At 46.2% G+C, this 26,575-nt stretch overlaps 1 protein-coding gene across 1 annotated transcript in view; it reads right to left on the reverse strand.

The window, feature by feature from the left end:
• Window positions 1-352: 352 nt before the first annotated feature.
• LOC119452747 (activating transcription factor 7-interacting protein 1-like) overlaps window positions 353-26,575 on the reverse strand; it is a 120,470-nt gene continuing 94,247 nt past the window's right edge. The window contains 6 exon segments of the mRNA XM_049667352.1: window positions 353-490; window positions 4,569-4,612; window positions 9,465-9,968; window positions 13,203-13,763; window positions 14,840-14,954; window positions 18,645-19,001. Coding sequence (XP_049523309.1) covers window positions 4,572-4,612; window positions 9,465-9,968; window positions 13,203-13,763; window positions 14,840-14,954; window positions 18,645-19,001 — 1,578 coding nt within the window. The 3' untranslated portion in view covers window positions 353-490; window positions 4,569-4,571.

Raw genomic sequence — 26,575 nt, forward strand, 5'->3', positions numbered from 1 at the left:
AGCTTTTGGCCAAGAGGTCGCAGATGCGATGAACAAAATGATGGCTGTGTGCACAGTCCAAAAAACAGTCAATACTCACTTCAAAAATCTCAACACACATGCATAATACACTACAGCATTCACTCAAAACTCCAATGAATTAAGATGAATGGTTGGTTTTCACACTAGTTCCAGTGGCCAAGCCACGCCCAGGCTGTCGCAGTTCGAATGAACATGACATTTCTTCACTAAAGTAGGATGCTGGATGGATCACTGAATGGGCCCAGCCTGTTGTGAACATCAACAGCACGCACCGCGAAGTGGTACTTGTGTCCTTCGATGAACTGAGTCAGCGTGCAAGCCATTGGCAGTGGCAATGCTCGCACATCGCCGACTTTCTTCCAGTGGGATGTGGCAGGGGGGCTGTTGGTTTCTTGGTAAGCGTACAGTTGGTATGTCTGGATGTCCGCATAGAGTGTGTTGAAAGTCATGTTCCACGACAGCACCAGACCTGTTAGTGAAGACAAGGTGAAAGAGGGGAGAGAAAGATATGGCTAAGTCTAGTGGACTAAGCAACATCCGGCTTGGCTCACTGAAAGTAGGCACAAACGTGGGTTTTCTTCACTAGAAACACGAGTTTGTAAAGAGCATATGCACCTTTATCACCTTTATAAAACAAGACAGTGTAACCACATTATGTAGAAGTTACATCTGACACTAAAATGCCTTCGTTTCACTGAATATACATGCTGATGTTGACAAAAAGAAAGTACTGATTGGGTCCATGTGAATGAATCATGTGATGCCATGTAATCTGAAACGCAAGTGCCTCCTGCCTGCCCGCCAAGTCACAATGCACTTTTGTGCACATCAGATCGTTCAAACATGCTGAAAACTCTCACTGAAAGTTGCTCTTGCTGAAGATATAACATTTCTGCTATCATGATAGATATTTGGAGCTGCGAGAAAAACGAATTTGCTTCTATGTGGCTGATATTGTAGCTATGTGCGGATCTGATAATCTTATTATATCTGTCCATGTTATATAAAGGTGTTACGCATGTGTGTATTTGTGCACATACCCACAGTTCAAAACTTGACAGGCCAATTTCACTTGACAGGAAATTTCACATCGGCTAAATTGGTTATAAGTGAGTAGTATATATAAATTATTGCAGCAATCTTGACAAAGCTGCAAGGCTGATGAGTCTAACTTTACTGTTAGTAGCCTTTGAATAGCACCTAAGCAGATGACAAGTGTACCTGGTAGTTAGTGGACATGACGCAAGTCCCAGCACGTTGCCTCTGAAAATTTGTATAATTGATTACATGTGTGTTTCCATGTTACGTTCTTTGCCCCTTCGTCAGGGTTTGGCATTCCTAGTTTTTTTTTTGGATATATTTGTGGATATATATAAACCACATTTTTATAGTTTCTTAGTGCAAGTGTCAGCTATGCTGCTACCCTCGATGCCAGGACCTGCATTCTGGTGAGGGCTGCGGGAACGGCAGGAGATGGGAGAACATGGCTGCACTTGCAGTGCGTGTTCACATGTTGTTGTGTTATTAGACGTGTTCTTGGTGCATCTGCTGAGCTGTTTGCTTAGACATGTTCTTACCGCATCTTCTGAGCGGGATGTACAAACATTATCTGTCCGTACATGGTGGCACTGTGCCATCGTTGGCTGTACCAACAACCAGCGAAAGAGGAAGCTGCTCATGCAAGAACTCTGCTATGTTCATGAAGCTTGTGTCTGTGTATGTGTGGAAGTCGCAGGATGAAATCCTGGCCGCGGCGGCCACATTTCAATGGAGGCGAAATGCAAAAACGCCCATGTGCTTACGCTGTAGTGCATGTTAAAGGACCCCATGTGGTCAAAATTAATCCGGAGCCCTCTACTATGGCATGCCTCATAATCGGACATGGTTTTGGCACGTAAAACCCCAGAAGGGACAAGAAGTTTCCTGTGGTGCCTGAGAAATGACAGTATAGGATTGTGGTTTTAGATAGAAAAGACTGTGCCCAGCAAGCTTGCTTGGTTGCGTATTTCGTTTTGTTGTATACTACGCGATAGTGTGTCTTGCCTTCCTGCCCTGCAGGCTTGCAATAACAGCATAACAGTGCTGTTCCGAGACCTTTTGGTGTCCTTATTTTGGGTCTTCTCGGTTCACTTTCCAGATGGAAAGCCCACGGAGGTCAACCCGTAGCCAAAACTGTGTTTTGGAAATGAAAGGAAAGTAAGCGAAAAGTGTTTGGGTGCACATATGATGAGGCAGGGTACTCTTGCTAAATTACTGGCATTCAGAGATGACAAGACAGCTGCAGTGCTTTTGGAACCAGCCATCGCATGCGACTGACAATCACAAATGTGGTGTTACCTGCTGCTGCCTGTGCCTTTCCCACAGTTCGCTCAGCATCATCATCATAACAAAAACAAGGCGGCCACCTACAAGCGCTGAAGATGCGTCTATAGGCAACTTGGGTCACTGGGTATATGCATGAACAAACAATTTCCGCAGTGTGTATGAGGCCATTCTCAGCCACTCCTCCCAGAATGGATGTGCCAATGTGACAAGCAGTATGAAGCATTAAATGTATTGTTATACTGGGTGTTTCACGAAACTAGAACCAAAATTTGAAAATAAGAATGGCAAACCCTAGTTGAACAAGACAAATGTATATTGTTCGCAGTGGTCTTCGAGCTAGACTATTTTTTTTAAGTGCAATTATTTTGCTTAGTTTATTTATGCAAAATTTTAAATAAGGCAACCTTGCTCTTTTGTGAATGAGTGGGTAGATTGATCGAGTCTGACATCACAAAGCAACACAAGGGCCACGCTAGACACCATAGTGGAGAGGCTATGAATTTTGAGCGGGTAATTCAACATGCACCTAGAGCATGGTACATAAGTATTTTGGCATTCCGCCCCTATAGAATGCAGCTGCCATGGCCGGGAGTTGAACCTGCGACCATGCTTTCAGCAGCAGAACACTGTAGCCACTGAGAAAGCTATTGGCGGCAGGTCCATCTACAATCGACACAATGACCACGAGCAAAACATCATTTACACAACCACTTCCACAAAAACTCGCTACTACGTGTCCTTCTGCGCACTTCAAAACAGTGAGGATGCTAGGGATAAGGTGCAACAAAACAGCAAGAAGGCAAGTAGAGTGAGGCAGCAGGCAAACAAGACAGACTCTTAAAAAAAAAAAAAAATTAACAGTACCCATGCACGACAGCACAAAAAGCACAAGCAATGAGGTCGCAGCAAGATGCTACAGTGATCGCTGGCTCTCCCGTTCTGACACCTCACCAACCCGGAAAAGGCACATAAAAGCAACAGAAAACCCATGCTTATGGGACTCCAGTCTCGGAGTGGCGTGAAACGCAGCCAACAATGTATGTTGTCTGGCTGTTCAGCGAATCCGGGATGACAAGGTGAACAGGGAAGGAGGGGAGAGCGAAAACAGAACAAGAGTTGCATTCTGTGCCGATGCCTCAGGCCACTGAGTCAACGGCCGATCACTGCAGCATGTCACCACGACACGTTGCCTGCGCTCTCGACAAGTGCTTTGTTTGCTTGGGCGGAGAAAAAGAGAGAGAGAGAAAAAGAATGCCCTCGACTTCAAAAGTAACACAGTTGCTCAGTGAAACAAAGCGCCAGGAAAATGCCCCTACCAATCAGCTGTCAATCTCACATGAAGAGAAGTTCAAGACTGTCGTGTGTGTATGAGTGTGCATGGGGCAGTGAGCTTCAAGAATCACTTTTGTGATGCCGAAAACTAGACCTGGCTCACTAATTTTGAGAGCCATTTCGCCATTACGAATTCCAGGCCACAGGAAAGGGCACGCAACATTTTTTCAACCACAGATGAGCAGTCTGTAATTCACAGAGGAGAGATTGGCCAGTATAAGAGAGTATCTGCATCCGCACAATGACAAACAACCTTGCTTTTCACTCAACAGCTACAAGTAACTCAACATCATGGCAGTAAATCAAGACTCTGCTAGCATTTTGCTGAGTCAACCAAATATTTAAAGCTAACCGAACACTGGAATCAAAGCTGTGTGGGTGGGGTTCGGTATCACAAGTTGAAACATTTCAATTCAACTCCGGCTTCCCGTCAGCAAACCTCTACTGCATCAGTGTTTTCAAAGCTGACTGAGACAGTTTCATGGGGAGAACTCCCCAAGCGTCTGCACTTGGCAGCTGAGGGACGGTAGGGGCAGGGCAAAATAAAACTGGCCACAACACTTCTTTCAGGTAGCACTCTATTTATTCCTGAATGAAGCGGTCGCATCTGGTACCGTACAAGAGAGATTCAACAGTGGGGGAAAATATAAAATAGTAAAACAAAGCACTACGACGGTCAGCCTAGCGACGGCAAGCAGTGACGTCGCAAACTCAGTGCTCTGAGGTATCGTGGCACAACCGGCTTGTAGGAGACAGAGGGAGTGCGCCCAAGTTCTCGCCATGGGTGAGACTTTTCGCAACACAGCGTTCCGCGAGAGAAAACGGTACCTTTCAGAGAGAGCCGACGAGTCAAAGTCCATGAGAAATAAAAAAAAAGAAAAAAAAAAAACCTTTCAAGTTGCTCCTGCATCTTCTTCGTCATCCCCGAAGACACCTTATGGTAGAGAGAAGAGAAAAACAATGGTGAAGAGGATAAAACCCAGCTGTCAAGTTGCCAAACATAAATGCTCACATACTGCAATAATTATATATATATATATATATATATATATATATATATATATATGTGTGGAAATGGAAACAGGGCCTTGAACGCAATGCTACAAGGAACCAGTTAGCTTTCAAGACAAATTTAAAACTGCAACGTCAATTCTGCCCACTTACTCATGGACAATACCTATAGTTTATGCACAGTAACGAGCAAATGCTATTGAGATGTAATAAAATGAAATGTTATCTAAGGTAAGCAATAAAGAGAAAAAGTAGACGAACTTGGCAAGATACACTCAGGCGTGGCAAAAGACATTTAGCAGAGCAGCTGGAAAATGGTTGTGCACTTTCAACAGGTCGAATAAGATTTTAAAAATGGCTGGCCTGCGAAATGCATGGCCTAGCAGTTTCTGGTTAACCCCAAACTACGAAGCACTATGGCAGCTTTTGTCACTTCCTCCTTTCTCCATAGAATTTGCAAAACAGGAAGAAGAAAGAAATAAAGAATCCAGACGCCAGCCATTCTGTTCATGCCAATCTGCAATAACTCAACAATATTTGTTAAAATGTGCAGATGCAGTCATAGAATCAACCTGAAATGCTTAATTCTATGCTTTGAAAACATATCTCTAGATCAAGCAGCAGCTTTGGCTTACCATGGCCGAATTGCTTTAGAATAACCAATGCGGCATTACTTTTACTGCTAGAAACTATTGGCACAGGACTGCCATGGATGTAGGAGCTAGTTGCAACAATGGCTAGCATCAATGACTTAACAGCATCTGTGCATTTTCTCTTCTCTTCCCATTCATGCTGAAGCAACATTTTCTTTAAGACTCATAAGGCAGTAATTGTAGAAAACCAAGAAAGTGAATTTTCACAAACTGCTAAGCCAACAATCTTAATTGACATTGCAAATTTTTGATGAAAGAAAATAAATAACTCCAGAGAACGCTCTCAGATTTCGACCAAAGAGAGAAAACTGCACACACAGAGGCCAAACTGAAGGCAAAGCTTAAATCCAGAAGAACTGATATCTCTGCAAGTCGGATTAAGTTCATGGTAGTTCATTGTGGTCCGTCTATTGTGCTTTTTAATCAAAATGATTAATAAAGCTAGAATTAATTGTTAAACAGTATTGCACCTTTAGGCATTTGTGCAGTTTCCTGCTGAAATGACTTAAGTTACCTTCAGCACTGATAACCAAGGTGTCACACAAAAAACTGGCAACTTGTGTTGATAATTACATTACTTCATTTGTCCTAGCCTTGAGGACAAACATTAGAATTTTGTCAGCACAACTGACAGTAGTGATCAAATAGGTATGATATTAATACTTTCATTTAAGTTCTTGCTTTTGGATGCCTCAAGTACATATGCTGAAATGTGCAGCAGTAGTTCGCGACAGCTCGATCAACTAGGTTTAGCTAGTTTCAAGGAGGCACCAGCGACATATCAAAGCCAAAACAGTGCTACTTCTGCTATACTTGATGGTCAAACTAACAAACAGGCAGAGCACAAATAATGGAATGGCACACTGTAAGGTGTCTGAAATTTTGGTCGTCCGTATTCGTTAGGTCTATGGGGCTTATAAGGCACATAAAAGGTGGTGCTGTGAAGCTGTCCAAATAATCGAGCATGTCCAAACTATCGGTTGGCGACTGTAGTCTCAACTTCTCAAAAAGTCTTCAACAATATGCAAAACTGTCTCTTTGTTGACTACTGGTCAGCAAGTAAGGAAAAAAGTTGTCGCAGTTTCACCTGAAAGGCAAAGCAGCAATTGCGATAGCAAATTTGTAGAGAGCTATACGGAGTAATGATAGTAGCTTTATCAGCTGTATAAACTTGGACATGCAGCAGCACCGGCAACACGCAGATCTGTTGTCGACGCCGTCGGCGTTTCGCACGCGTTCGCACAAAATGCGTGCGGCGTTGGTGAGTGTTGCCGGAGCCTCTGATATAAATAGGCACTTGGTGCCGCAGCTAAACGTCGCCTCAATCCCCCCCCCCCCCCCCCCCGACCTTTCACGCGTCGGAAGAAGGCGCGTTTGCTCTACATACAGGTGATTGTAAAGGAGGAAAGAGACGCCTACTTCTGCAGCCCTTAAGGGAGCACGGCACAGAACGCGCGTTTGTTCTCCGCCGTGCGTTCACTCCCTGTGAAAGCGCGCGTGCCTCGCGCCCTTTCACTCGCACATACATAGCAAATTTGTAGAGAGCTATACGGAGTAATGATAGTAGCTTTATCAGCTGTATAAACTTGGACATGCAGCAGCACCGGCAACACGCAGATCTGTTGTCGACGCCGTCGGCGTTTCGCACGCGTTCGCACAAAATGCGTGCGGCGTTGGTGAGTGTTGCCGGAGCCTCTGATATAAATAGGCACTTGGTGCCGCAGCTAAACGTCGCCTCAATCCCCCCCCCGACCTTTCACGCGTCGGAAGAAGGCGCGTTTGCTCTACATACAGGTGATTGTAAAGGAGGAAAGAGACGCCTACTTCTGCAGCCCTTAAGGGAGCACGGCACAGAACGCGCGTTTGTTCTCCGCCGTGCGTTCACTCCCTGTGAAAGCGCGCGTGCCTCGCGCCCTTTCACTCGCACATACATAGCAAATTTGTAGAGAGCTATACGGAGTAATGATAGTAGCTTTATCAGCTGTATAAACTTGGACATGCAGCAGCACCGGCAACACGCAGATCTGTTGTCGACGCCGTCGGCGTTTCGCACGCGTTCGCACAAAATGCGTGCGGCGTTGGTGAGTGTTGCCGGAGCCTCTGATATAAATAGGCACTTGGTGCCGCAGCTAAACGTCGCCTCAATCCCCCCCCCGACCTTTCACGCGTCGGAAGAAGGCGCGTTTGCTCTACATACAGGTGATTGTAAAGGAGGAAAGAGACGCCTACTTCTGCAGCCCTTAAGGGAGCACGGCACAGAACGCGCGTTTGTTCTCCGCCATGCGTTCACTCCCTGTGAAAGCGCGCGTGCCTCGCGCCCTTTCACTCGCACATACAGCGTTCGGCGGCGCGCGGTGACGATTTCATCTCTATTGACGTCATACGGAACCTCACGGCGACGGCGACGCCGACGGCAGAAATCTGCTTTGGAGTGTTCATATAATTGCTATCGCAATAAAAGGTGAATTGCTAAATGTTGATACAACTCGCATTAGGTGAATTCACTGCAGTAGAGTCCTCCATCCAACCCTTAATTATCATAACTTCTGGGATAGTTTCCCTTTCATGAGAAATAAAAAATGGCACAATGCCCTAGTGTAGACACAGGCATCCACTGATAACACAATGTTACTGCTTTCCCAGCTTGTCAATGCAAACGACTACACAATGTAGACGTGTGCCTGCCATCAGTTCTTGCTTGTTAAGCCCCCAATACAGTTGGCCACAAAAATTCACAAGGCAAGTCCCACCACAAGTGAGAATTTCTGCTCTGTTAAGGCATAGCACTTTGAATTTAATGCATCACTGTGCAGGTTGCAAAAGCTATTACAAATCAATTCTTTGAATTCAAGGCTATGTGCCTAGACTTTGCATCAATTCAACTTTGTTACAAATCCCAAGACCCGTGACCATTTGTGGCCAACTGCATGCCTAATCTGTAAGTGATACAACAGTATAGTTGACTTCCGTTAATTCGACCCTGGCTGGACCAATGAAATTGATCGAATTATCCGTCGGGTCAAATTATAGAAGAGGCAGAATAAACACTCAAATGCACTGCTGATTCATTTAGCAGTACTTGCCTGATTATAACATGTCCCCGAATCAAGTGCGCATTAACTTTTTATGAATTCAAAGTAGAAAACTAACATGTACCCGACTTTTAGTGAAAAAAATTTGGCAAAACTTGAAACCAACTAACTTCATTTCCGCATAATGGAAATTCATTTAAGCTTAATGCCCATCGCCATCCCTTCCTGACAGCACTTTAGTACTGTCTATATGAATCACAACATGCCCTCTATACAGTCCTTCACAAGTTTGATACTCTGAATTTATTAAACGTTTCCACAACAGTCGTAAGAAGAATGGTGGCCCACACCTACTAGACCAACAACTTCGCTAGTTCATCCTGCAGTGCACGCAATTTTCCGGAATGCTAAAAAACACGTGACCTGACTTGTTGCCGCTACCTTAGCATGTAAAATAACTTTGTAATAACTTTTCATAATTGAAGACTGAAAGCGGCATGCCATCACCGTTATGATATGTGAGGACTTCATCTGTTGCCATCTTGTAATGGCAAAGGCTAGGCTGGCTGTGGCAGTAGACTTGTGAACGTGGAGGCAAATTCCAGACCCATTTTATTATAAATATAAAAAAAGCAAGCATTAGAATACATAAATGCTATAATAATTCATTGGGAGCTACCATTTTCGCTTGAAAATCTTCCTGAGCAGGCTGAAAATAGGCGTTTTCAAAGGGAGATTTCAAAGGGAGCCTTGTGTTCGACACATTCACTATCCCCTAAGCACTACCAAGAGATGCTGCCGCTATTGGAATTATTATTGGGAGTCAAGCGCATGAATGCTCACCAGCCGAGTTCGAATTAATTATCTGGTGAAGGTCAATTTTATGATCTAAATAATGAACGTTTTGGCCCACAAAAATGTATGGGTGCAGGGTGAAACACCTTTGGTTGGGACCAAATTAACCCAAACAATTTAAATGATCAGAGTCGAATTAATGGAAGTCTACTGTACAAAGCTGACAATCAAGAGGGCACGGCCCCACTTTCCCCGCCAATGGACACAATAAGAGGACACAATGCTGGGCACTCACCTCGTGGTAGAGAGAGGACCAGGTTTTCGCTGTCCTCTTCCAACGCACATATGGGCTCAAACCCGCTAATGTCAAGGTAAGGCACGTCTTCGTCATCATCTGCTTCGTCATCTCCCTCCACTTCTGTTTCCTCATGTTGACTAGCTTTGCTGCTCTGTTCATTCGTTTTGACGTTGGAATCCAACAAAGATGGCTTCACGACTACCACTTTACTTCCTGCCTTCTTCGGGCCGTTTTCTGGCGTCCATGCAACGTTACTTTTGCGCTTCACACCGATGACATCGTCTGCAGCCTCACTATCCTCGCTCTCAGATACTCTGAGTATCTTGCGCCCTCTGCGAGGTTTGCAAGCTGGCTTCGGGACCGGCTTCTCAGCAGATTCGTCGCCCTCGTCCTCATCATCGATGTCCGAGTAAGTGCCTGGCATCAACTCCTCTCGCTCAATGTCGGATTCGTTGCCAGTGGGGGTGTGTCCACGCTTTGCCCTCAGTCTCATCCACAGCACTTGCATGAGAACAGCAAATAGAAAAGCACATGTTATCATCATCATCAGCAGCAGCAGCAGCAGCAGCAGAGCAAGTAATGCTGGCTAAAACAAAGAGCCTGTGCCCTCCTTCTGTCCCACACCACACCTACTAGTGCACCTGCAAATTTCTTTGCACCATCATTCGATATTGTTACCTATACCATGACTGCAAACGCCTGGATTAATTTCGACCACCTGAAGTTCAATATGTTTTTAAGAGGCAATGAAACACGTTTTGAATGAGATAAGAAATTGCTCCCTATCTACAGAAAAGGCTACCATAAACATTTGATCACAATATTATTCCAATAATATCACATAAAATAGATCACTGCCACCCTTCTGCAGTTCTCAAAACCCTCACTCTTTTTCTACCTTAGGCAACGTCAAAAATGACATTAAATGAAGCACAATGGCCCATAGAAACAATGTGCTGTAACCCGTTTTGTCAACACTTTATCGTCCTTGGGCACCTTTGTCAGATGCTAGCCTTGAAAGGTAATGGTAAGTACACCGCCGTACAGAAGAGAGAGAGAGAGAAAGTGTGATAGGCAGGGTATTGGCGCTGCCCCAGCAGAGAGGAAACAGGGAAAGTAAACCTTGCACTCAGTATATCTCAGCTCTTATTCGAAAGTTCTTTACACATATATTCCAGCATGTTGCTCAAGAAAACCTGTCTCAGGGTTTTAACCTCTTCAGTGCTTTGGATGAGTTGGGTTCATCTATGTGTTTCTGGTAAAAACGGTCATGCACGAGCTATGCTCATCGGCGGTACTTGTTATTTTTACGATGCCATGGGCAAGCTGGTTTGATCCGAGTGCTTGTCATGCTACTGGTAGATGGCAGCACACAATTCATGGGGCAGTGCAAGCAGGAGCGACCTTAATTTGGCGGAGGAAGTAAAGCATGTTGGCAACTGGGGTCTCTTATAGTGGCACTGCCGACAGCTCAAGCTTCTATAGCTTCTTCACGAAAAAGAAAAGGTGACTTCAGCGATGAATCGAGTGCTTCCAAAGATGAAGGTTAGTATTCTTCGAGTGAAGAAGACAACGAGATTCTCGAGGCACTCGGCTCATCTTCTGAGAGTGAGTATCGCACAGTATATGGTATATAGTGCTTTTAAGCTTGAGTTTTGTTCTTGAGTTTGAGTTTTGGTAGAAATTTTGAATACCTAAACACTTAACACTGCAGACAAAACACTGTCTGCAGTGTATTTCATAAAAAAATCCTGAAATAAATAAATTTTGGTCAGAATTCAGGATAATAGAGTGGCACAGAAAAGGTTAATAATATAAGAACCCAAAGTGCAATGCCCGAACACTTTTGTATATGACATACATTGGAATGCGGCCACTACTGCCGAGAATCACTCGAAACCTAATATTCGGTTGTGAAATAGAATGGCCAAGCTCCCAGCCGGAGAGCCGACGTCATTCGCTCAAGTGCGCCTACGTAATTCGCAGTGTTGCGACGTCACTCATAGTGACGTGATTTTGAGAATTATTCAAGGTAACAGCAGTTATTTGTTTGGTCTGTTGCTTCAATAGACAAATTAAAGTATAGATAAACATAAAACTTCCATATCCAATGTGTGTGTGTGTGTCTTTGTATTACTTCATACCGTAGCGAGAGAGATGTACTTCCATTCAGTCTACTTGTTTCCACGTCGTGCAGGGAACAAAACTATGTCATTTTCTACCGTGTTCCAGCGCGGGAACATGCTCTTTGATCCGTTCGCATCTACCTCAGTGTTCATGTAGCACTGACTTATCATACCGATAGTCTGCTGCCAGCGGTACGACGACGCAGTATAACGTGGTAAGGATCCATGAGCCAGAGCAGCCTCTCCAAACATGCACGCACTGAGGGATCTATTTCGCAGAAGCAGCCAGACAAAGCATGTGTTTAGATGCACAGATCGCAAGATCGTTCACAGAGCAAAACAAAACAAATGTAACAGCTCGCAGGGGCTTGCATGCAACACCGTCACTGGAAGGGTGCCATGCAGCAAGAACGCAAAAAAAAAAAGAGAGAGAGAGACAGAGAAGAAGAAGGTGGGGAGACTGTGACGCAATCCTCCGGCTCCAGTATGGGATCAACTCCTATAAAAAAAATAGCTATAGCGTGAAAGTGGGACTTCCATGCCAGTTTGCTGCTTCCTTTATGCGTGGCACAAACTGTACAGGCTTTAGAACTAATAGCAAGAACTCATTCAAGTTCTGTTAACAATTTCAAGTTCCCAACTTTGCAGCCTAAAGTGAAAACCAAATGGAACAATGGCCAAAAATATGCACCACTGGACATCTGCTTTCACGAGTAGCCAAGTGGAGTACATCCAGGCCAAGATTACCATACAGGCTTCGTATAGGTCTCAGAGAAAGAAATTCAAGGATATTCAAGGAATTTCAAGGCCCTGTGAAACCTTCTTCAAGGGTGCCGAGCAGCATCCCATATAGCAATTTTTTACTATAACAATGTCTCCAAAACACTATAGCTAAACTTAGACATAACGAAGTTGGTAAAATCGGCACTTTACTTTCGTCATATTGAAATTGGACCTTTCATGAAAATAAGTACAGTCGCCAACAGATTTTTTTTTTTTTTGCATGGAAGGGACTGTAATACTTTTTGCATTATCGCTCAACTGGCCAAAGAAATGAATTTAATGAGGAAAAAATCATTTTTTTTAATTTGAGAGGGCGATTAAAGATACGCTTTACATCGATGGTACGAAACGAAGTCAGTGAACCTTTCCCGTATACTCTGGCACCACGATTAATAGCGTCGCCTGCAGTGGGATGACTTTGCACCCGCCGCAGATTACTTCAAAGACAAAGTGTGAGGGTTGCGTGAAAAAGGAAAAGCGAGCTGCTGCACCTGCTTTTGTGCCATGCACCCAATGTGGCAGGATTTCGCTGCATGGCCAGCCTCGCGCACGTCCACAGCTAAAGGAAACATCAATTAGTATTTTGAAACTGAGTACAGCCCTCTTTTGACATGAAGGCCAGAGAAATAATTTTTTGCCATGGATCATAGGTCTACATAACAAGTCCCACATCAAGCACATTTTTTTTTCTATGCAGTCGGTGATATGTTTGAAAGCTAATACTGTGTTCCCTTTAAGAGTGGACTGCACTGTACACACTGTCAGCATGTTTTTGAATTCAAAACACCACCAAGAGTGGTCAGAGAGGGAGAAGAAAGCCACTCACACTGAACGTCGCGCGTCCTCTTCTCAGTGATGCCGTGCACCGCCATGAAGGCCGCCTTGCAGACCTTGCGCCGTAGCTGTGCTGCACCCGACGCAGGCAACCAATACACCCACTTGCATCTGCCTTTCCGAGCAGCCGCGGCGGCAGCGGAAGAGTCCTCCTTGCTGGCCCTCTTGTTCCGCTCCCGCTTGGCCTTGCCTTTCGTGTACATGCGGCCCAGCAGCTCACGCAGCTGCTGAGTCGGCTCGAGGCGACCAAAGTCCGCGTGAAGTCGCTCCTTGTAGGTCGCCGCGAGCTTGTCGTACCGGCAGGTGCCCAGTCGGCAGAGACAGGCGTGGCGTAGGGGCCGCTGCGTGTGATAGGGCAGGCGTCGCCGAACCTGCTCCTTGCCATCTTCCTTGTTGCCATCGTTCCCGCCCTGATTGTCTAGGAATGTCTGCCACTGCTCCAGAACCTTTTCCATGTCCTCCGCGCTTGGTGGCTTCAGCTCGGCTACTTCCTTCTTGACCACCACAGCTTTCTTGGCCGGCGGCGCTTTGCGAATAATCGCGGTGTTGTCTGCTGTGGGCACATTTGTGACAGGCTGTTCTTTATAAGCAGTCCAGGTACTTCCCCGCTTCGAGCCATAATTGTGAAGAGCTCAATTAGCCATACCCAACATAACAGCTGCTATGCTAAGCGTGGAGCTGCAACGACTTTACGAGTATTGCATTGCTGGTTTAGTCAAGGCAGCCAATGCGGCTTCCTGACGGGAAAGTGCTTCGGCCCAATGTTCACAGATGAGATTCCAAGCAGCTGATTGAGGCAATCAGTTTCGGGAAAGCTGGTGAAGCATTACACTAAAGACAATGTAAACAAAAAGATACAAGAGAGGGGCAACAAGAACACAGTACACCTGTTGTCTCTCTTTTCTGCAGCCTCTAAGCTTACTGGTGATGTCTTCGACGTCTTGCGAGTCTACGGACAGTGTAACCACAATTTCAGGCAGTCTGTACTCGCAAAACACCTGAAACAACTCGCTCTTTCAAATCTGCTAAACAGCTGATATGAAAATACATAACCTGGTGTTTACAGCACACAAAGTAGGCTGGTCTGTCCGTTCTCAACACACGGCGGGCATGACAGTGTCCTATTGCAAGTGCCACCACTGTGGGTTGCAATCGCCAGAATGCCAGTCCGCACACACCAAAGGTGCAACTGGATGTAATGTGCTGATGCTTTGAACTCAATGCAAATTCCTGGCGCTTTGATTTGGCCCATGACAAAGTCAAGAGGAAGCAGCAATGAAGCCAAAAAGGAGAAGAAAACTCAAGCAGACAGAATGTGAGAAAAGAATGATACTCGTTCCTTCACGGTTTCACCATCTGGCCATTCGGTCTTTCAACTAAACAAATGGCAATTGTGAAATGAGAAAGAATCTTTGGCACTGGGCAACAAAAGCAAAACTTTTTTTCTTGTTTTGATAATTCTAATACCAACATATAAAATGTTTTCAACAATACCCAGCCTTCTTTAGGCGATGAAATAGTGGACAGGAATGGCAGCTTGATTACAAAAAGGAACAACTCAAAGAACAGACCAGAACGTAAAGCTGCAAATGCCCCCCCTCCCAGAGAAAAGAAAAAACTTAACCGTGCCTTTCTCACCACTGGCGGCCTTCGTGATCTTCAGAGCAGGCTTGGGTGGTAGTCGTTTCTTTTTGGGATCATCAATGTACCGTGGTGTCGGCGGTAAAGAAGCTGGATGCTGAGTCTAGAAAGAGAGAGCAAGCACACACATAAAATAAGTTTGTGTTATCGTGCCCTCAGCCTAAGACAGCCATCGACTGCCATAAGTGAATCAGGGAACACGAATGAAATGTTGAGCAAAATAACAAGGGCCCAAATTTACCTAAGCATGTTAGAAACTCCCCCTCCCGCTCCCGTGAGCCATGCTTTTCTGACACACGGATGCTGGCCAGAAGTAAAGATACGAAAGCCAGGGAAATGATATGCATTTTCTGTAAAAATAAATCATTTGTGAGTGGCACCCAGCGCCATTGCCTTCTCTTGTAAAATAGTTATAATGAATTGATACCAACTTGCCCAACAATAAGTTCTCTTAATCAATATACCGGGTGTTCAAAATTAAGCTTTACGGAATTATTTTAAATCGTCTGTGGCAGGTAGCATAACTCTTATCCTTGAGCTGGGTTATTTGAAGAGGCGGACATTAGTAGCACGAGAAATCGAAACACATATTCAACTAATGAACAAGAATTCACTAATTAACTTCTTAGTTAATTACTTTACAACACATATTGCAATTTACGAGTTGTAGCTGGTGAGCTTGTCAGGCATATCCACTTGGAATGAATTTCCAGAATGACACCAGTTTAAAGACATGCATCAAACTTGCCGTAAAAATGCACTGTTGTTCCACTTACTTTTTTTACCAAAATGCTGTTATAGTGCATTGAAGCACAAAAGTAACTGGAACGCCCATGTATTTCACCCCACACATTGAGAAATAATATCTCGAAACTGGTGTCATCCTGGAAATTAATTTTAAGTGGATCATCATCATCATCATCATCATCAGCCTATATTTATGTCCACTGCAGGACGAAGGCCTCTCCCTGCGATCTCCAATTACCCCTGTCTTGCGCTAGCGTATTCCAACTTGCGCCTGCGAATTTCCTAACCTCATTATCCCACCTGACTTTCTGCCGTCCTCGACTGCGCTTCCCTTCTCTTGGTATCCATTCTGTAACCCTAATGGTCCACCGGTTATCCATCCTACGCATTACATGGCCTGCCCAGCTCCATTTCTTCCGCTTAATGTCAACTAGAATATCGTCTACCCCCGTTTAAGTGGATACACCTGACAAATTCACCGGCTAATAGGCAATATGTGTTGTAAAGTAATTAACTAAGAAGTTAATCAGAAAATCTTTGTTAATTAGTTGAATATGTGTTTCTATTTCTCATGGTACTAATGTCCACCTCTTCGAACAACCCAGCTCAATAATAAGAATTATCTTCGTTGGTTTGTTCTGGGGTTTTACGTGTCAAATCCAGTTCTAATTATGAGGCACGCCGTAGTGGAGGGATCCGAATTAATTTTGACCACCTGGGTTTCTTTAACGTGCACTACAACGCAAGCACACGGGCGTTTTTGCACTACGTCTCCATCGAAATGCAGCCGCCGCAGCCGGGATTCGATCCCCCGATCTCGTGCTCAGCAGCGCACCTTAGCTGACTGAGCCACTGCGGCGGGGTATTAAGAATTATCTTACCTGCGACAGGCGATTAAAAAAATTCCTTAAAGCTTAATTTTGAACACCAGGTGTGTATATATATATATATATATATATATATAGAGAGAGAGAGAGAGAGAGAGAGAGAGATGAAGGAGGCGGAGGGTGGTAGTGGTCAGCAGAGGCACAGCTTCGGTTTCGGTAGTTTTTGAATGAGTCGCCAGAAAGTGGGGGGGAGGCTTGTTTGGTAGTGAATGAAAACTTGAAATCCTCAGATCGTGGGAGGGCGCTTGCACGGGTGGGGGTGTCTGATAGGTATGTTACGGTAATCAATACCATGCAATGCTGAACGTATAATGGTCTTGCTAATGGTAATGCGGTAAGTTAATGATGCAGCAGTACAGTAAAGTAATAAACAGCTGCAGTGACATTATATACATAAAGCAGCAGCCAAAACTTCTCCAGTCACAAGACGCTCAATAAAGTCAATAATGATAATATATAAATTCACTATAGCAATATTCCCTATAGCAGATGCTGGATTGTGTCCACATGTAGAAAAAAACTATCATCATCAGCATTTGCTTTGGCTCCATGTGCGCGCTTTCCTGCCAGTTGTGCCTTAGCCCAGGTGTCAAAATGGATGACGGATGGTCCATTGTTATAGCCCTTGCCACCACCGATGGCGGCACATCCCACCAATCGTTGTGCCCCTTTGTCTCATGACGTAGAGATCGCGCAGCGCTGTTATCAGCAGTTGCCCTTTGGACTCACTATGGGACAGACCCTCGTTTAACCACATCTTCCAGGATCCTGACATCAGGATCTCGATGATGCCTTGCAGTGTACCGCGGCTATGAATGCTGTGGCTCATACGCTAGATTACGACGATCGGGCGGACTTGGCACAGCAAACGCATTACTTGGCCATCGCACTTCGTTACAGTCCCTGCAGCGAATATTCTCCATCATCACTATATCAACGCCGAAAGTTATAGAAAATGGCGCCACGTGCTTGCAACACCAGCCTGCTTGTTTTTCGCCTGCTGCCTACACTCACTGAAACCGTAGTGTAGAAAGTGTAGTTTTCATGCTACACTACAGCTATAGAAAAAGGTCTTCGTGTTGGTGGGCAGAGCTATATTTTACACTAAGTAAAAAAAGGTTGTGACTTCCTACACTAGCTACACTCGTGTAGCCAGTTTAGGTAAAAAAAAAAAAAATAGCCCTACTGTCAGCGAGTTCATTGCTAATCACACCACAATGACTAGGCACCCATTGAAAAGTGATCACGTGGCCACCTAGCTCAGCACTGTGATGAAGTTTGGTCATTTCCAGCAGAAGCAGGTAATATGGTTCTTTCTTTAAAAAGCATTTTAGCACCTGAAGCGCTGTGAAGACCAATTATTTTATATATAAATTGGGGGATGACAATTAGAAAATCCGGACTGTTGTAAATCAAAAGCTACAATAGATAGCTCTGAACCGATTTCGGATCTGATATCAGCATAATTAACTACACTATGTGGGGATGCTCGACTCTCATGTGTCCCGTGATGTTTTCTCCGCATGGCTCTTGCGTCTCCTATAATCCGGCTTCTCCACGTAGCTAAGCGCCGTTGGCAGTCAGTGTGGTTGCAGCATATTATGAGAGGTGGCATGAGTGCTGCACTGCTAACGCCACCTAGCGGAGGAGTTACTAGGGCATGAAAAGTAGGCCCTTCCTCTTTGCCTTGGGCTCAACGAGCTGCGTGGACCTTTAGCGTGGGACCGCCCTGAGAACGGCTTAGGAGCAAGACACCGGAATGGACGAACAGGATCGTTTGAACACGACCGTTCGAACGCACTACTGTTCGCGTGACCGTACATGCAAACGATTAGGCATTGGTGTCCAGCATGGGAGCGAACATATTCGCTCGGTATCCAGTTGCGTTGAGTCGGACTTTCAATTTGTCGTGCGCCCATAGGCATGTTCTATGGGTAATAATTCGGCTGGCTAGATTGGTGTAAAAAAAAAAAGCCGTAATAAATGCCCTTGTGATTGTCTGCACTAATGTGTTGCCATTCCTTTATCCCAAGAGCACATTTGAGACCCCACAATTCACACACCGAATTTCATCGAATTAGCTTAATAAACAACGAAAATGGGTTCCATTGCCACTTCCCGCCTTACCTGCCACTTACAGTATAATTAAGGGTACTCACTTTTATGAGCGAAACGTTGCCATCCAGCTTCGCTGGCCGCACAGCGCCAGTCCCACTGGCGCCACTGATGGGTACTTGAACCTGCAGCGGCGGTTGTGGCAGCCTGACAGGAGTACTTCCTCCTGCGCCAGGCACTTGCACCTGCAGCGTTGGCTTCGGAGGAAGCGAGAGGGTTGTGGGCGTGGCTGGCGTGGAGGCTGTCGGAACAGGGGGTCGCACCACGGACATCTGCTGGGGGACGCCTGGCCGCATGTTCGATGCCATTGGGGCGCGCACCAGTGTCGTTCCCGGAGGCAAGGTCAGGGTGGCACCGCCTCTTGGGAGCGTCATTGGTGGTGGGGCACGAACCATGCGGACCTTGAGGAAGAAACGCCAAGGAGGCTCAACATTAGGCTGGTTGTTTAAGAACACCACACAACATGCTTGTTACACTCTGCAGACAATGATGGTGCTTCATTGAGTGATTGATTCAATCATTCATTGTATTTAACATCCCGAAGCAACACTAGGGCTATGAGGAACACCGTACTGGACAGCGTCCAATTAATTTTGACCACCTGAGGTTCTTTACCAGGAACCTAGTAAGTACACAAGAATTTTTCCCTTTTGCCATGGTTAGAATGCAGCTGCCGTGTGATGGCAAAGAAAGAATGCGGGAAGCTTTCTTTGTGCATTATGTGTATGCACATAATGCACAAACATAAATAACATAAACAAATATTTCCCCTCATCAGCATATCGCAATGATGTGAGGGTTGCCGTCATCAAGCAGTGGAGCACAATCACAGCACTCGCACAATTGCAGCAACTGTACACACAGATGATGATGACCCAGACAGATATGCATCAAGCAAGCAAAAGGGGGGGGGGGGGGGGGCAGACCACACATCAGCAAACGCTGTTGTATCTCAAGTTGGACACTGCAGTTTCATAGAGCAGGCAACATCACGAAGGGTACAGAGACTGCTCATCCTTGCTGAAATGTTGGCTTCAGCAACATTCCTACTTCAACTACTGCTCATCACTTCGAGCCTACTTTTTCAACTGTGAACTTCTGTCTCATTTGAAAAATAGTGAGTCATATATGAAAGACAGCTGTAGGTATGCATTATGTAATTCGATGCAACATTAGGTCTTGCATGTTTATGCATCAAAATATGAAGCACAGCAGACTTTTGTTAATTTGACTCCGATTAATTCAATTTTTCATTTCATTTGATACCGACTGAAAGTCCCATCCAGTGCCCATACATTTCTATGGACCCAAATTATAATTATTTCAATCATGAAATTGGCCTTTGCCAGATCATTCAAACTTGACTGCTCGGAATGCAGGCGCCTGACCTTGAGTCAATGGTCAGGCACGTGGCAGCTTCAATAGCAGCTGCATATTGTCTTGGCAGCACTTGGGGTACAGCGAATGCATCAAACACACATCATCTCCTGTAGTAAACAGCTATTTTAAGCCTGCCTCAGGAAGATCTTAAAGTGAAAAGGGTAGCTAAGAATGAATAATTACAGTATTTATCTGATCATAACACACACCTTTTTTACACAAATTAAAAAAAAGGGGGCAAGTTTGCACTCTGTTGTGCAAAGCTTAGGCACAGCGAAACTGTCGATCCTCAAACCTTACTGGCTGCTACTGCTAGGTATTAACTTTAACTACGTATGTAGGGAAGGTATTTTCGGAGGTACCTTCCCTTTCGCAACATTTCGCGTGACTAGCGCTGGACGCGTCGGCGCGTACGAGCGACAGTGTTCCTGGCATGCCACAAACGCAGGCAGGCTAACCAAGGTTGGCACAGTGCCAAGAACGCTATCGCTTGTCGACGCCAAACGCGTTGGAGGCTAGCCGCTCGATATCTAGAGAAAGTTGACACGACTAGGCCCATTTATGGCAAACTACGAGGCCAAGCGCATGCATACTGGGCGAAAACTATGCACAGTGTACGGGTGGCGCACAGCAGATGGCATGCCAGGATGACGTCACGGCGCATGCGCAGTAGCACGAAGCTGGCGGGACCTCGGCGGAGCTGTTTCTGTGGCGGGCGAAGCGAGCGTGCACCTGCGCCGGCGGTTACTAGGCAAGGCGAGGCGACGTCATCGCTACTTGCTTCGGCGCATGCACGGCTAGATGAGGTTGGGCCAGGTGATGCGCAGCTGTGGCTTGGTTGTTGCTAGGCAATGGCGCGGGGTTTTCTGCGGACTTCAGACATTTCTCCTCCAGCTTTAACAGCTTTGCTGTTAAAAAACTGGCTGTGCAGTGCAATCCAATACAAAACTAAAACTAGTGTATTCAACAGGCAACTGTCAGAGCCATCCTAGCCAGCATAATCTATGGTTGAAAAGATGGCGACCATGAATAGTGACTGAACAAGTTCTCGCATACAATCACGAGAATGCGTCACTTTCAGGCTGATGACAAAAGTACATTCAAACAATGTCATTTTACATGTTAAGCTAGCGGCAATAAGTCGCATCCCGTAGGCTGAAGTAACAAGTGGTTAGTCTAGGCATGGGCCACCATCTCATTTGCGATTGTTGCGGAGTCGTTTGATTAACGCAGAATGTCAAACGCGCTATGGACTGTATGAAAGGCGACATAATGTGGTTCTTCACAGACAGTGATAAAGTACCGTCTGAGAGTGATGACGATTGACATTAACTCATTGCTTACTAGGCTTATAGAAATTGATCAATTTTATCTACATTTTTTTCTACCCTTTAAACATTTCTATTGAAATTCTTCTACAAGCAACGCCACGTACCATCTGAAATGATGGTGCCTTATGGCTAGCCTCCAAAAGACAAGTGCAGTAAACATGTTCCGCTTTGTTGATGACCTCCTAGTATTTTTTTACCGGACTAACCACACTGACCAACAGTTACCTGTAGACAAGATTTTTGACTTATTTCGTACTGAGATGAAATCTTTAGTACTGTGATCTGAGTTACCACCTGACAATAAGTTGCGGTTCTTGGGCATGGAATTCAACTTTAGGTTCGACCACATGTGCTGGCATTATAAACTCCACTTGTGCAGAAAGCTCTTACCTTATACGTCTGCCCATCCAAAACTGTTACACGAAACATCGCTCATTCCTGTCTGAAGGCAGCACTAAACCGGTCTTGTCATCATCAAATGATAAGTAACTTTTATGCCTAGTGCAGCGGCTACAGCATGCTGGCTATCCGACAGCATAGTTAACCTCCATAGTGGAACGGTTATTAGTCACTATGAGACGGCAAATAGATAGTGAGGTGAGTAATGATCCAAACCATGAATATTGTGGTTTGGCTGTGATCCCATACATGCATGAAATATTGCATAGGTTAAGAAAGATTGCAAGAAAAATTGGAATAGAAGTTGTATTCACTGCACGCACTAAACTCTCTGCTCTTTGCTGTAGAGTGAAGAAGTCCAAAAAAGCGCAAATGTGATGAGACACATACATAATCTTTTATTAAATGCACATGTAAAGTCATATATAAGATACAGTTTTCATGCAGGCACTGCTACACATGGCAAACTGGCTGATGTTAATGATCATTTATGAGAACACGCTTACTTGCTCAGGGGCTCAGTCGCAAGTCACCTGGCAGATCACTGCAGAAACTGTGGCTGCACACCATATCTTAAAGATGTACGCCCCAGGGATGCTACCCAGAGCAACGTGCTCGTGAAATACATGAAGCTTTCCTAATACACGAACATGGCGATTCATGTGTAAGCGTGCCCTCTGTTACATTGCAGCAAAAGGCACCAATTATCAAATGTATTATAAACAGTGGCATGTCATTTATACATTTTTGTAACTTCCTGCGCTTATGAATTCCTATAGTACACAGTCGAGTCCCACTACAACGAAATTCATGGGATACGTGGACAATTTTGTTGGCGCGGCAAAGCCGCGAACGAAACTGCAACCATCGTCCGAGAAATCCTCATGATGGTGTGGGGGCAAAGGTTGAGACGTACCAAAGGCAGTCAATAAAATATCAAATTCATGAGAATGCATTTTGCGCTGCTGTTACATACATTGCGGCCGGCGCCTAACCCAACGCGCGTGCCCGGCCATTCGCGAAACACTCATTTTGCGGCACATGCACTGTCACAATGAAGCTGTTTGAATTATCAGAATTTCATTGCAGACTTATGACAATGTCGCTTGTGCTTACCGGAAGTTTTATTTACAGAAGTCGGTCAGCCTGGATTTGCGAGCACATGCTCCGCCCAGACAAGTATCACCTAGCAACGAAGGCGCGTCTCTTCCTTCTTTTGTGCTCCTTTCTGCAGCTGTAGCCGGCCGCGAAAAAAATGTAACCTCTGTATTGCGAGGATGCTGCACGGTCGCACTTAGCACTTTCCAGACGGTGTCGTTTACGCGCGCTTGCACTTTGGAACAGTCCAGGTGTTCGCCTCAAGCAAGACAGTGTGGTGTCCACGGCAAGAAACACTGCGCTTTGGAGGCGACATGGAGCTTCCATTTTGTTGGTAGTTTTCTCAGCGTCGGCTTCCGTTTTGCGCGCCAGCGAAGCCTAGGGAATAGCAACAGCGCTGGCCAATAGCAACAGCAGCGAAATTTTTGTGGATAGCTCATATGGTGACAACTTATGAACAGATGGGTTTATGGGTGGAATGGTTCATTTCGGGGCTTTCACTATGACAACCTTTCAGAATAATGAAAATTTGCCGCGGTCCCCTGAAGTTCGTTATATTTTCACGGGCGAAACAACAGAAATAGCCAGGAGTCCACGTCTTTACCGGAAAAGGAAAAACGTCCTCCTCTTCTTCCAACCCCTGTAAGGAATGAAGCGACTGCGCGTCCGCCGGTTGCGATTTATTGAACCAACTGGTCAAAGATGGCACTAGCGCAAGCCTTCGCCTCACGCGTTCTCTCCTCTTTGTCGTCTTCAGTTTTCATCACACTCCCGCGGCCGCGTTGCCTGTGTGCGCTTCCAAGAGGTAAAGCTGCTGTATAGGACGTCGCACTTGCTGGTCGTTCGATAGTAGTATTAGGAAGGACCGCGCAATACCGTCTCTTCCTTGAAACGCCTTAACGACGCGGCCCATCTTCCATGCCATAGGCGGAGTGTTTATGTCCTCGACGACAAGGTTGTCGGGCTGTTAGTTTGAAGACAGCATCGGCTTGCTGTGTTGAGCAGAGCATATGAACAAGAGGTACCCTTTCTTCCTCTTGTTTCCAAAGCCGCAGAAGAAGCTTTTCTGGATACTGGACTCGTCGTCGGGGCGGCTGCACCTGCCAGGGCAGCTGCACGTAGCGGTCGTTCTCAGTGACAAAATTGCCATCCTTGCTCGAAACTGTCGTGATGGTGTACTCGTGACTGCAGTTCCGAGCAGTGCATCTCTGGTGATGTTCAGTCTCCTCAGTGCGGCGGCGGTAGGAGGAGCGGTGATTTTGCAGCAGCAATTTCCGTGCCTCCCACATTTTGTTCACGAACTGAGAAGAATGTACTTCTCACTGTCGAGGTTGGCTTGCATCCTGTGAGTGGCCTGTGACGTGCGATCTGGGCGCGTTGCGCGTTGACTGCTTTGGCCTCGTGCAAGACTGTAGGGGTAGATGAGAGGTTCAGCAACTGGTCTCTTGGGCATCCTCGTCGAGTGTGACCTTAATATCTGTCTTGATTCAGGTGACCTCACTCTTTTCAGGGGCTGTTTTTCGACTTCTCTGTCACATCACTCGTCCCTCGGCAGTTTTCGTGGAGCCTACTCTCTTGCTTAGCGAAAACGCTGTTTCCAACAATGGTAGATTTCATCATGTGCTTGTAGTTGTTCTCTGGAACTTTGAACGAATGGTCCACCTTGGTGTGTACCGCGTTGGCGACTCGTTCAGATGTCGCATGTCGACGTGGTCGAACAGGCTGGACTTAAATTTCGAGCATGGGATGGAACGAGGCTGACTGAGGTAGTCGGCGCTCATTGGTGTCTTCTCGGTGTCGGTGATGCCTATTGCATCGAGTCGCCACATATCTGTCGGGTCAGCAACGTCATGTGCTGTTTGCCCATTCGGCTCACACGCAAGGAATAGGGCAGATGCGCTGGAGTTCCAATTAGGCAAGGCATTGGTGGGCCTTACTGGATAGACGCCTTGCACCAGCCAACCGAAGACCGTCTCAACCGCGCATAGATCGCTGCTTAGACGTTCTATTCTTCCGGTCACTATGCGCCAATAGTAATCTGATCCTATAAGGACACTGATTGTCGGTATCGGCCGATCGCCCAGTCGATTCTCATCTGCAACAAACATCTTGCGTTCATGGAACTGTGTGAGCAGATCTTGTCCGATGGCTGGAGTCTTCACGGTGCAGACTTCCGGTACCTCCAACGCGTCTACGGTGACATTGCGGGAGTCGAACCGACTATGAAGTTCGAGCTTGACGCTTCGACAGCTGCAAGGGCGGGAACACTTAGAAGTGCCAAACGGCCAGAGAGAGAGGTCTTCTGTCCCGAGGGAAGGCAGGTCGAGCCTTTTGGACAAGTCGCGTCAAATAAAGGTTCTCTGGCTGCCGGTGTCAAGCAGTAGTCGAACTAACGCGGAATTGTGTTTTCCGGACGGCCGTTTAAACTGTGGCCGTTTGCTTCAAGACAGGTGCAGACGTATCACTACTAGCTGGAGCACTTGTCACTGGCGGCTTGACACTTTTTGTTGAATCATGGTGGACAAGTGGACCACTGGTCTCCGGAGACGGGTAGTTGCGATGTTGGTTCCATACGGTGCAAAGTACGGAAAGGTGACGTTTAGAGCATAACTTGCACTTGAGTCACGTGGCGTTGCGGCACATTCGTGCTACATGGCCGTCTCTGCCGCATTTAAAACAACAGTTCTTTCCAGCAAGCCGGCGTCTGATCTCGTGGGCTGACAATGTGGCGTGGCAGTCCTTTATGGTGTGGTCACGGTTATCGCACAGTACACAGCAGGGATGGTCGTTCGATGCAAATCCTGTGGCCAAGGCCACAGGATCTGCAGGCCATGGTACCGGAGGTAGTAGACAAGGTTGGCATCACCCGTGTCCCGCATAGGTATTTTTCGGTAGGCACCTTGAACGGGAGGCCTGGCTCTCTTCTCTGCTCTCGACTTGCACCTGCAGGAACTTCATGACCTTTCGCACCTCCTCTTGCTGCGACCTCGGAGTAGCCCCCCGTCATCGGTCTCAGTCTCCTTCATGCGTTGACGGTAGAGAATAGCGATATCTTCGGGAAGCGATCGCATAAAGACGCGATGAAGGATCACCGTGTATTCTGACGCTGGAACCCCGAGGCCGTCGAGGCAGCTTGTACGAAAGTGCACCTCTTCGTAGAGTTCCCGCAGCTGCGATACTTGAGAAGAGCGATCAATGGGCGCGATGGCAAGTAAATAGTCGATGTGGTTGTCAAGGAGGGCGGTATGACGGTCGAACCTCTCTCGGAGCATTTCCACTGCTACAGCGTAGTTCGCTTCCACAAGACGCACACCTTTGATTGCATGCTTCGCTGTTCCGGTTAAGTAGGATCTTAAGTATGAAAATTTTTCAATGTCGGACAACTCGCGGTTGTTATAGATAATGGCCTCGAAATGTTCCCAGAAGCCCTGCCACTCGCGAAGTTCACCGGAGAAAACGGGTACCTGTAGTTTCGGTAGGGCAACTCGGTGTAACGGTGCTCGGGAAGTTGCTTGAGTGGAGACGCCTTGGGTGGCGGTTTCGCTCGGAACACTCTGTGACGCTGTCTCCGGCTCTTGCAGCAGAACTGAGAATGAAGCGGACCGGGCTCATGGTGTTGCGGATCTTGTCGTGGTACTCCAGAGCGACGGTGACTTCCGCCTCATACTCATCACCATCGTCCATGAGGTCGGCAATCGTCTCGTTGAGCGCTGCTAGCGCTGAGTCTTTGTCCTGCAGGTCATCCAAAATAACTTGCAGGTAGGATG

This window comes from Dermacentor silvarum, chromosome 5 (assembly GCF_013339745.2).
Source record: "Dermacentor silvarum isolate Dsil-2018 chromosome 5, BIME_Dsil_1.4, whole genome shotgun sequence".
NCBI classification, from domain to species: Eukaryota; Metazoa; Arthropoda; class Arachnida; order Ixodida; family Ixodidae; genus Dermacentor; species Dermacentor silvarum.